We start from the raw sequence: 13,081 nt of genomic DNA on the forward strand, positions 1-13,081 counted from the left end.
ACAACATTTGAGGTTAAATATTTTAAATGCATGATTACAGCATCTCTCTCTTTAATGTTCTGACCCTTTCACTAAGACTAGAAGACATTGTTTAAAAATAGATTCTCATTTTGTCCTATTCTGTATTTTCCTTTAAGCCAGTTTTGCTCATTTCACTTGAGCTCACAGTCTGGGCTTCTTCCCATGTTTTCTCATTTTGCTGCCCTAATTTGACCCTAGATGCCCAGGCCAGAACATCACATAAAAAACACACTGCATTCGCCTGTGAACCTCTCAGTGAAGCCACTATCCTCTGGTAATGCTTCTGTCAACCACTGGAAGGCAGTTTTGTACAGATTATTTCACCCTGTTTTCTCTGTTGCATCTGCTCTGTTTAGTCATCTTATCATATCCCTTTGGCTGCCCTTATGGAATTAATTTTTATTCTTGAGAATAATTGTGGGAATGCTTTAATATCATCTGTCCTGTTGAATTCTTAATCTTAAACGACGTTTAACAAGTTGCTGACATCTGGCTACTGTCTTCATATATTTGGTTAAATAATGTGTGAATTGTAGTGTGACTCACCTGTGCTTGTCCTTCTAGGAATGCTTAAACATTTAATTGTTAAACATAATAGATACATCCGATTACAAACATACAAAGAGATTAGCTGTAGCATTCAACACAACAATTGTGTCCTAACAAGGTGAGACGCTAGTAATTTGTCTATCCACAATGAAAGTGGAAAAAGCTGCACGGCATGACACATACACAGGTAACCAGCACATGGAGCTATAACGTTTAAACTGCGTTCACTTCATGTAAACATATCGGTAAACTCACTAGCGACTACCTGCTGTCACGATAGCAAGAGAAATAAAATAAAACTTTACTTTTTTTGTGAGAGCCCTTTAAAAACACACAGACAGGCACTTTTAGAAACAATTACTGTAATAGCTTCTGTGGAATTAAATATTTGCGGTTAAAATGTTTCTTGCACTGGATGTAATTTTGAGGTTATGTGGAGTAGGGTTTTGGACCAATGATATTTCACTATGGGCGGGGACACACAGAAGGACTCCGCAGGGATTGGCTGTGTCCGAAAAAGGATGAAATATCAAATGAGAGAACGTGAGAGAATGTTTTTTTTTTTTTTTTTTTAAATTACATTTCTAATGATAAAAATCAGTATAATTAATATAAGCAATCTTCATTTAGACGCTGCCTTAGAAACCAAGTGACCACAATATGTCCTGTCATTCATCGCATGTCTGTTACAAAACTAATTCTGATTTACTAAGTTTTATAACTTTTATCTCAAGATTAGTTAATGCATCACACCTGGTTAGGACACGGTGTAAGAGTTTGAAAGCATTCAAAAAAGACAATGTATTATAAATAAAATAGAGGGAGGGAGGGGGTGAATCAAACTAGTTTATCAACTAACAGAAACATTCATAAAGGCCGAAAGTCACAGTTTGAATCACCGTTTTATTCCAAACATGTGTCTATATATTTAACGAAAGAGGGCAACAGCCCTCCTACATTACCCCACAGTTTTATTGGAATATTAATAACAATATAATCTGAATCATTTGCCTTATTTTCTTCATTGTGGGTGTGATTCTTCAAGCACTGGTATAGAAATCTTTGAAAATTAATGAGAAATAAAAAAATCAGCTTTGATTTAAAAAATGATTATCACATTTCCATCTCCCTTGACACAAATGCACTCACTTTCAGACACAATCATAAAGCACCAACATACGAATGCTATAATGCTGCAGATTCTAAACAGGGCTGCTATGTTTACACTTTGGATATAAATGGATATTGGCATCTCACAAGCACCCAGACAGCAACTTCTAGTGCACTTCAACAAACCATTCATGATAGAGGCTCATTTAGCTCTGTAATGAAAAACATCATTAATTGTCGTCTCACATAATCAGATAAATGCCCCTTCAGGTGCACAAAGGGTTTTCCGTCTCATCTTGTTGTTGTTGTCATTGTTCCAGGGATGAAAAATGTTTCTTGGTGTCCTCGCAATTTGCAAATATTGATGGGCAGCTTGTTAAAGCCAACATGAAATCGAAGCTGATCCTATTTAGTTTCTTTACACATATTCCTGGCCTTATTGTGAATGATTCACCAGTGTATTTTAGGGAAAATGCTAAAAATGTAACTTTTTTGCTTCTGAAATAACTTTCCGGTTCGGTTGACATCATCGAGGTTGTGCGGCTATTAGTATTAACCAACAGCCAAATTGGTATTATTGTACAGTACTGTATTAAGTACAGTAATGCAGGCTTTCTAAAAACTTGCCAATAATTAACGGTAATTCAATGACAGTTAACAATAACACAATAAAGGTTATGGCAAAGATAGCAAATAAAGTATAGATTTAAGTATAGATTTGGAAAGCAGTGTTACCACTGGGATTTGCTGAGATGGTCTCAAGGGTGAATCTTGAACTTCACAATCCAATGATATTCAGATCTGGAATGCTGACTTTTCGAGATCCAATCAATTGCTGATGGATAAAACCCCGCCCCCTACATATTCCGTCTTGAATATCCTGTTTTAACTGGAAATATGTCACACAATGGAAGTAAACTGGGTTTTTAATGCATTTCATGTTGATTTTAACCTTTAAAGGTTGGTGTTTAAAGACAGAAGATGAGAGACTGAAACCAGGCGAGTAATCTTAGAGGTTGAAGAAGAGGAAAACCAACTCCTGACCACAAAACCTCCCAGCAAAACTTACAAAAACAATATACTTAGTCCTCAAAGAAATTAACAAGTGGGAATAAAACGGGTATCATATTTTAAAAAAAAATTAAAAAAAGGACTAAAAGAATGACACCAAAGAAAAAGCTAGAAAGGAAACCAAGCAAGAGACATTCAGGAATACAAATGAATTGTAACCCTCCCCCTTATTTAAAGAAAGAAAGAACAAAATTAAATGTATTTGCACCAAAGTCATTTCAGTTTGACATGTGCGCATTTGTGACCCTGGATCACAAAACCAGTCATAAGGGTAAGTTTTCTGAATAAATATGCTTTCCATTGATGTATGGTTTGTTAGGATAGGACAATATTTGACCGAGATACAACTATTTGAAAATCTGGAATCTGAGGGTGCAAAAAAATCAAAATACTGAGAAAGTTTTGACACATTTACGGTAGGAAATTTTTAAGAAACATTTTCATGGAACATGATCTTTACTTAATATTCTACTGATTTTTGGCATAAAAGAAAAATGTAAAATTTTGACCCATACAATGTTTTTTTTTGTTGGCTATTGCTAAAAATATTCCCAAGCGACTTGAGACTGGTTTTGTGGTCCACGGTCACATTTTAGGTAAAGACTCCATCAGCCTCTCACAGGAGCGTAGATCCGCACTTCTATGCAAAAGTAACAGCTGTCCTCAAAGTTTTCCTCTGCTTTTTCCTTTACGACATGTTGCATAGCATACTTTCATGGGATATGCATAACATAGTCTCAACAGCATGCCAAACCTCACAGGCTTTCTGAGCGCCACTGCAAGAAGTGGTGTTCAAACAGGACACTTGGAAAGCAAGCGGTTGGCTGAATCATCTTTCTCTCACTCAGTGTCCATTAATGTAATTTTGCATCCAAAAATGGCCTTTATTTGCAGTATCCCAGAGGTCACTTTGACTGGAGGCGTGGGCAGAGTCTTTCCGTCTGTCCTCCAGCACTCACTTACATTAAATTCTTGTCCCGATAAAAGTTTCCTTACTCTTGGTCTCAGTCCTGCTTGCAGAGGAGATCGGTAGAGGGAGTTTTAGTGGGTGGCAGCGGCCTTGGAGGGGGTGTGGGTTTGGCCTTGTGTGGGCTGCCCGAGCCTCCTCCTTCGCTGTCGGTGTTTGTACTGGAGGCGGAGGGGGGCGGCAGCGGCAAACGTGGGAGAGAGGACGTGGCGGAGGCCAGCGGCGAGATGCGTGAGCAAGATGACGTGGAGCGAAGGCTCTGGATCCGCCGGCACTCCTGGCACACCCGCACATGTGTGCAGCCGCGGGGCGCCTCCGTGGGGACCAAAGCGGGTGCGCTACTGGGGACGCTGGCACTGAGAGGGTCTTCCAGCAGTCGCTGAGGGCCCGGGCCCATTTCCGCAGCGCCCCCGCCGGGTACCGGTCCTGCAGCCGCGCCGGTTAACGGCCCCGTCCCGCTGTAGAGTTTTCCGTTGCTGAGACGCATCTCCCTCACGAGCCGCATTTGACGGGGAGCTCCTAAAGGGAGACGGGCTGGGTGCCGGAGGATGCCCTGGGACGAGAGGGGCCGTCGGCGCCGCAAACGAGAGTTCTTTTTACAGGCGATAACGTTTCTGAATTCAGTCATCATTTCCTGACATACTGACACTTAGTGAGGATCAAAGAGGAAGAGAGGGGAAAGAGAGTCAGGAAGGAAATATACAAGGAAAAAGACAAAATGAAAATGGACAGGAGTAAAGTGAAAACAGAACATCATTTGCTCAATTATCCTGAAATGGGCATCGCTATTCATATCTCATACGGAAACCTTTTTCACTTCAATAGCCCTCATTGTGCACAACAACATTTAGAGGTCCAATGACTTGTACAGCTGCTCATTATTTACTTGATAAGGAATTGTAAAAATATTTTCACTAACATTTTCTAAAATATTTTGAGCATAGCATCAATGTATACTTATAGAATATGTTAAAATACCCATGGAATTATAAGGATATAAATTTACATGACTACCAGTTCTATTTTAAAATTAGGCTACATCATATATCCTTGTTTTTCAAGACAAAAGGAATCCTGGTTCTTCAAAGAGGAGGTGAATTAAAATAAGAAATAACTTGAGCTTTAGTCGGTTCAGCTTATTTTAATGCTTTTTATGTCTTATTATAAATCATTTTAAGTCATTTTGAAGCCCCCTTGGAAGTTTGTTGAGGTCCTATAGTGAGCCACAGCCCCCTGGTTGAGTTAGGGGTTAATCCACCTGGTGAACTAATAAATGAATGTAAAAATCCCATACATTTAAATGTATGCATTTGGTAGATAATTTTATCCAAAGCGACTTGCAATGCATTCAAGATGCATATTATATCAGTAAATGTTCTTGCTGTTGCTAATGGCATGCTTTGCCACTTGACCTACAGAAATAACCTGCATTGAATAGCATTGTGTGCATAGTAGAGTTTTCAGAACCAGGACAACTAAGTTTTTATTTTCTCCATTTGTCTAGAACAAAATGATTAAAATATGTTCTCAAATCTTGTCCAACTTGTCCATCACTGTGCCCATAAGCATTGTACTTCAGTCTCAAAATTATTTAATTTTCCATTTAATTAACCAAAAAATACTAAAATGGTCTATAATAGCACTCATTCACATTCCAAACAACTTGTTGATGAAACTGGCTGATTATTTTATCCAAAGCAACCTATATGCAGCACATACTGCATATACATTAAATCATTTCTGGGAATCAAACCCACTGCTAGAGCCATGTTTGAGCTGCAGAAATATGAGCGGTAAACTGTGTGAAAGCTATGGAAAAGTTACATCACAAACACAGACGGCTTGACTGGTTGGCGTTGTGACCTACTCGTGAGTGTCTGTGGTTTCGGATGGGACAGGAGTGAGGGCGTACCTCGTCTGTCTCGGCCGAGCGGCGTGTGGACCACACAAACTCCATGATGGCTACAAAAACAGCTATTATGAGTCCACATATCAGCACCACGAATATCCCGCCGATATTCTCCATTCCTAGACCTGAAGGAAAAACACAGCAATGTATCACACAGAAACGTCCTTCCACACACACACACACACACACATGCACACACACTGTGGATCTAATTAGAGGCCTGCATTCCCGCAGGATTCCAGAGGGATCCTATTAAACTATATTTCAGAGATGTAGGTGGGTGTAGGCGGTATTCCTAAGAGTTATCAAGTGGAAGCATGAAGCCAGGTGGTTTGATAAGTAAACATTTGAATTTCTCAGGATAAAATGCATGTCTGAAATGATCTGTTTAAATGAATGGATTAAAATAGTAAAATAATAAAATAAAATAATAATAATAGGGGAGTGGCAATTTTTTTAATTTCTATTAACATGAACTTGTTTGATTTTGTATGATAATCAACTTCTGTTGTGTGTTGGCCACCATTAAAATTTTAATCCTGAAGCATCAACAGCTAAGAGGAGACAAGGATTTCCACTTCTCTTAACCAGAGTTCAGGTGATTTAGTTGCCAGTGATACAATTAATTAATTCACTTAATTAAAAGACTTTGTGCGCAAGAATAAGAGGAAACGCACAATAATTCTGAGTTTAGCAGAATCACAAAAATAAAGCTCATATTATTTGACATTTTCTTGCAGACCTGTAAATAACCCTGCAAGACTGTAAATGTCACTTTCTCGTGAATATACAAGCTTTGCGAACCATGCTAGAGAAATTAAACACACAGGCACACGTGTGTTCATGCCTGCGCACCAAACAGCTACCATTTTCCCTCTATTCCCCCTGGGCCAGCATGAGTCTACAACACACACAGAATGCAAATATCACCAGACCACATAAATAAACACTCACAGTGTTAGCAGAGCTGTGAAGCATCTGTCATTTGAATCAGATGGATGTAGTACATCATATATGCAATATTATAACAATATAAAGAGTGACAGGAAATCAAATATTCACCGTGCCAATGTTTATGTGATTTTTTATATATATATTTCACACAAATAGATGTTTATTTGAAGAGCAGATATACTTAGGTAGGCTAGGTAAGACTGCTGTAGGTAAACAAATCATACTATGCAAACACTACATTCAGGATTCCCGAAATTTATGACCAATGAATTTCTATTATCCATGTTTGTTGATAAAATTCATTTTGGTGATACTGCACTCACAAATAGTAATTTATAACCAAATAAATACTTTAGAAATGACCACATCTAGAAAAATTTGACCTTGACCTTGAAATTTGACCATGACCTTTTATGTGGCCTATTATGCATCAGACTAAGATTGCTGTTGAGACAAAAAACAATGCCATGAAGTTAACATTTGCTCACTAAAAAATAAATCATTTCTGATCAATGACTTCATCACCACAAACAACTTGGATTTTATGTTTTTGAATGAAACATGGCTAGAAGACAGCTGCAGTGCAACAGTCCTCAATGAAACAGCCCCTCCTAACTTTACTTTCATGAGTGTCTGCAGGACTGTTAGGAGAGGTGGAGGTGTAGCTGCTCTATTTAAAGATGTTTATCAATGTAAGCAAGTGTTATTTGGTCAGCACTTGTCTTTTGAATATCTACGTATACTGCTGAAAGATGCTCCATGCATCCTATTTATAATTATTTACCTTTGTTGAATAGTTCACAGAACTGTTATCAATGATTTCCTCAGATTGTGACTGTTTTGCTATTGCAGGGGATTTTAATAATCACATAGATAACGCAAAAAATCAATTCTACAAATAAAATTATTACCGTTTTAAACACTTTTGAGCTGATTCAGCATGTGCATGGACCCACACACAATCGTGGACACACTCTAGATTTAATCATCAGTAAGGCTCTAAATATTTCATCCATTGTTATTAAGGACGTAGCACTATCTGATCACTTCTGTATTTTCTTTTATATATTACTCTCTGCTACCACTGAGTCTAGATCTGTCTCTGTCAGAAAAAGATGCATTAATGGGAACACTAGTGTGCTATTTATGAAGGCTATATCTTTAACACCAAGCATTTCTTCAGACTCTGTTGATCTTCTCCTTGATTCCTTTAACTCAAAAGTTAAGAATGTTATTGATGATATTGCTCCAGCAAACGTCATTAATACGACTGGCAGACAAAAAGCACCCTGGAGAAAATCAACAGCAGTACAGAGTATGAAAAGACAATGCAGAAAAGCTGAGCGGATGTGGCGGAAGACGAAACTTGAAATTCACTACAGCATCTACAAAGACAGCCTTCGTGCTTTCAATGTGGAACTAGCCACAGCTAAACAAACTTTCTTCTCAAACCATATAAATAGTAACATAAACAACACTTGCACTCTTTTTGCTCCTGTTGAGAGACTAACAAACCCTCCAAGTCAGATTCCCAGTGAAATGCTCTCCGACAGCAAATGCAATGAGTTTGCTTCCTTCTTTTCTGAGAAAATCAGTAATATTAGAAAGGTGATCAGCACATCCTCAGGTTATGCAGAGGAAATTCAATCACAACTTCAAAAAGCAGTTACTATGGCTGTTTTTGAAGCAATTGATAGCAAAATTTTGCAATAAATAGTACAGCACTTTAAATCTTCAACCTGCGACCTTGACACACTTCCCATATCTTTTTATCTTTTTTCAAAAGTGTGTTAAACTGTTTGGAAGCAGATTTCTTAGAAGTGGTGAACGCCTCACTTCTTTCTAGGACTTTTCCAAACTCCCTGAAATTTGCAGTTGTTAAGCCCCTCCTGAAAAAGAGCAATCTTGATACCACCATATTGAGTAACTACAGACCAATATCAAATCTTCCTTTTATAGGCAAGATTACTGAAAATTAAATGGATGCCTGGCCAATTTCAATCTGGTTTCCGACCACATGATATTTGCTTAAATTCTGATTCTGTCAAAATATCAGTGCTGGTATTACTAGATCTCAGTGCTGCGTTTGACACTGTCGATCATAACATACTACTAGAGAGACTGGAAAACTGGGTCGGGCTTTCTGGGATGGTAATCAATTGGTTCAGGACATACTTAGAAGGGAGAGGTTATTATGTGAGTATAGGAGAGGATAAGTCTAAGTGGACGTCCATGAAATACGGAGTACCACAAGATTCAATTCTTGCACCGCTCTTGTTTAGCATGTATATGCTCCCACTAAGTCAAATAATGAGATAGAACCAAATTGCCTATCACAGCTATGCTGATGATACCCAGATTTACCTAGCCTTATCTCCAAATGACTACAGCCCCATTGACTCCCTCTGCCAATGTATTGATAAAATAAACAGTTAGATGTGCTAGAACTTTCTTCAGTTAAACAAGGAGAAAACTGAAGTCATTGCATTTGGGATCAAAGTTGAAGTTTTCAAGGTGATTGCATACCTTGACTCTAGGGGTCTAATAACTAAAAATCAAGTCAGGAATCTTGGTGTGATTCTGGAGACAGACTTTAGTTTCAGTAGTCATGTCAATGCAGTAACTAAATCAGCATACTTTCATCTCAAAACATTGCAAGAATGAAATGTTTTGCTTCCAGTAAAGACTTGGAGAAACTTGCTCATGCCTTTATCACCAGCGGGGTGGACTACTGTAATGGTCTTCTCACCGGCCTTCCCAAAAAGACCATTAGGCAGCTGCACCTCATCCAGAACACTGCTGCTAGAATTCTGACTAGAACCAAAAAATCTGAGCATATCACAACAGTCCTCAGGTCCTTACACTGGCTTCCAGTTATATTTAGGATTGATTTTAAAGTAGTTTTACTCATTTACAAATCACTCAATGGCCTATGACCTAAACACATTGCAGATATGCTTACTGAATATAAACCTAACAGGCCACTCAGATCATTAGGATCTAGTCAGTTAGAAATACCAAGGGTTCACACAAAACAAGGCGAGTCCGCTTTTAGTTATTATGCCGCCCGCAGTTGGAATATGCTTCCAAAAGAGATCAGATGTGCTAAAAGCCACATTAGCTCATTAGCCACATTTAAATCCAGACTCAAAACTCATATGTTTAGCTGTGAATGAGCACTGTGCTATGTCCAAACTGATTGCACTGTATTTTCTGTACAATCTTTTTCTATTCTTAACTGTTTTAATTCATTTTAAATCAATCAATTTTAAAAATTTTCAGTTTCCTTGTTTTATTGTTGTCACTATTTTTTATGATTATTTTAATTCCTTTTATGTAAAGCACTTTGAATTACCATTCTGTATGAAATGTGCTATTTAAATAAACTTCCCTTGCCTTGCCTAATTTTCAGGACTTCACCAGGCCTGGAAATCACACTTGTGAAAATCTCTGATATTATCAGGTTTTCCATGATGATCTGAGAGAGCCCTTGTTTATTCATATATATCTATCTCTAAACCAAAAATACAAATATTGGTATTCTCAGACATAAAATATTAAGGCAAGATGCTTCAGGCAAAACCTTTTTTTTTTCATGCACTGGTCTATTATGAGGTTTTGGGCTCTTTTTTTTCTCCATAACAGATAGTGAAAATAAAACATTCTAAATGCACATTAAGTGTTTGTTTTATGTCTGTAGATTTCAATTACAGTACATATCTGTAAAGGCTGTTGTCTCAAAATAAGTTTTTTCTCATGCACTAAGCCAGAAATCTCCATTTCAATAGCACTAACGTACACCAAACATGACAGTTTTATTCCTATCTATATTCTGAATGTTTTTACAGAGAGGTCTGTTCACATATCAGTTGCCTGATTTATATACAGTAACATTTTATTCCTAAAGACTTGGAGAAAATGTATTTATTTTTTTATGGCTGTTGACTGCATTTTCTGATATATGGAGTGAATCAGAGATAAAAGAGATATATTTGTACTGTGTAAACAAAATGAAACAAGAATTTAAAACCTAGCTTTATCCATTGTTCAGATTTCTGTTCTGGAAATATATCATGCCTTATTTGCATATTTAAACATATGTTTATATATAAAACTTTAATCTTAATGTACTGTGAACTGGTCAATGCATGGTGGTATCTATTAGTTATAATTTTTACCCTGTTCACCTGTATAGATAAGGAACCTTTGGTTGCCTTACATTCTTTTACAGCTGTCTTCTTATTTGCAAAGACATTAATCAGGTTTAAGTATTCCTCTAAAGGATAAGAGGATGAAAAACTATATGACAAAATTATTTTTTTTTGTCCCAGTGAGAACAGCAAAACTTACTCTTGACTAATACACACACGCAGACTTCAGGTTATAAATATTCAGGGTTTTACCAGAACTCATAAATTAAAATGCCAGTACTGTTGGTATCAGTACGTACAGTAACAGAACAGTATGTTATGTTGAGGTGCTAATGAGTATAATAACAGCATTTCACTCACCTTTGGCGCGATGGTCTTCTTCTTTAGGACACTTTCCACCCTCCCACCATCGACGCTTTAGGATTTCTAATCTGTTGTTCTCTTGCAGCTGCAGTATGCCTAACGTGATCTCATCTCTGAATGGTGAACCTGCAACAGAGTGAACTGAATTAGTTTAGCTGGTCAGCCAACTGGACTCCCAGGGTTACCAGCTGATGATTGTGCAAAACCAATCTAAAACCTGGGCAAGGCTGGGAAACTAGCTAACTACCTTAAGATTAATGCTACAGAAGTTCAGACAGGCAAGCAAGGCTAGCAATGCTATATTAAGATTAGCAAAGCTACACACAAAGTAAACAGTTTTTAGCCTTTTGGACACCTTTAGTGACAGGGACATATTTATAAGACACGACCCAGACCAGCGTTGCCTTCATTAGCACTCTGGTTTAACGTGTCAGAATGTCAGAACACATACGCTAACTGCTAAGACATGACTGAGTATGTCTTAAGTCAACTGATGTTGTGCAAATGAGTTAAATTAGCCAGTGTGTCAGAATGAAAATGAATGTTATGATAGGTTAATTCCAAATTATTAGACTTGTTAGAATAACATCACCCTTCATTAAACATTACTGTACAACTAATCATGCCACGCTAATAACGGCATGACGTGAAAGGATGTGTTCATCAAATTAAAAGATGCTAATTCAAATTAAACAGCAGATATGCACTGGAATGGATCAGCTGTCACTGAACGTTAGTTACTTTTTCATTCAAAGGCTGTGAAAGTGAAGTACTTTGCAGGTGCATGTTTTTGCACCTTAGTATAATAAGCACAAAACATTTATTTTATGTGTCAATATCACTTACATCAAGCCCTGAGTTTAAAGATGCAATTTTCTCATGTCATGTAAGCTAAGAAATATGCAAGCTTTTAAAAACACCTTCAACCTCATCAGAGAAATCCTGACTGTGGCGTTGCTTCTTGCATGTTTTGCACTACTTTCAGTGAAATGTCCAGTGATTGGTGCAGAAAACATGTTCAGTTTTATCTGAAATGCTATTTTAGCTTAATTTAACAAGTCTTTGAGCTGTTTTATTGTGACTCATGTTTCACAGGACCCATATCTGAGCGCTGTACCAGGTGAGCTATCGAGCAAGTTTACATCAGAAGAGCTAATTATGTGATGCAAACATCAAAATGTATTGGTTTACAAATGCACTATGGTAAAAGTTTTTCTTTTTTTTTTAAATCACAACATAGAATTGTGGAAGGTCTTTTTAATTGATAATCTGCTCCAGTAATAATAATAATAATTTTTTTAAAAAAATGTTTTTTTTTTTTCTTTTTTTTTTTTTTCTGGAAACTGCAGTTAATTTTGTATAGGTTTTTTTTTTTTTTTTGGTAGGTAGAGACACATTTTTCCAATTAACCTATGTTATTTCTAAAATTATTATTTTATATCTTTATAAAATTGCTTGCAAATACCTATATTTGTTAACAAGAATAAATATGGTATTTAATACTGCACGGTTTTGAAAGGTCACCAACTGGATATCGCATTGCTCGGTTGTAATTATATTCTAAGCTTGTTATCTCAGGTTATAAGGAATTTCTTTCACCTTCCAGCACTGAAATGTTTTGAGAAGTTTAAATATTTGTTTTATTTGAAAATAACCCAACTGAACCTCACTGTTTATGCTGACTATTCACCAAAAAAGCACATACAGTACATTAAACGTGAAAAGGTATTCACAAACAATTTTACTACTGTAATGTGATGTACTTTGTGACTGAAATAGAATATTTATAGAAGTACATATTCTGATGAATCATGCAATTTCATAACATTAGTTAAAGCATTAGGTACCTTTAACTAACAATGAACAACAATGTCTATTGTCAAAATAATATTATACTACATCAATAAACGCTTAACAAAAATTCATAGTTTATGTAACTAGTCTTCAAATTGAACTTTATTGTGATGTGTTACAGAAGGAAGACAT

General features: G+C 36.9%; 1 protein-coding gene across 2 annotated transcripts in view; it reads right to left on the reverse strand.

Moving 5' to 3' along the window:
- Positions 1-3,212: 3,212 nt before the first annotated feature.
- Positions 3,213-13,081, reverse strand: part of LOC109092000 (glutamate receptor ionotropic, kainate 5) — a 96,939-nt gene continuing 87,070 nt past the window's right edge. For both annotated transcript variants that reach the window (XM_042745065.1, XM_042745066.1), the window contains exons 20-22: positions 11,093-11,221; positions 5,631-5,752; positions 3,213-4,367 (exon numbers count right to left, since the gene is read on the reverse strand). In XM_042745065.1, the coding sequence (XP_042600999.1) occupies positions 3,756-4,367; positions 5,631-5,752; positions 11,093-11,221 (863 nt within the window). In that variant the 3' untranslated portion in view covers positions 3,213-3,755. The remainder of the gene's footprint in view (positions 4,368-5,630; positions 5,753-11,092; positions 11,222-13,081) is intronic.

The sequence above is a fragment of the Cyprinus carpio genome, chromosome B19, assembly GCF_018340385.1.
Source record: "Cyprinus carpio isolate SPL01 chromosome B19, ASM1834038v1, whole genome shotgun sequence".
NCBI lineage: Eukaryota > Metazoa > Chordata > Actinopteri > Cypriniformes > Cyprinidae > Cyprinus > Cyprinus carpio.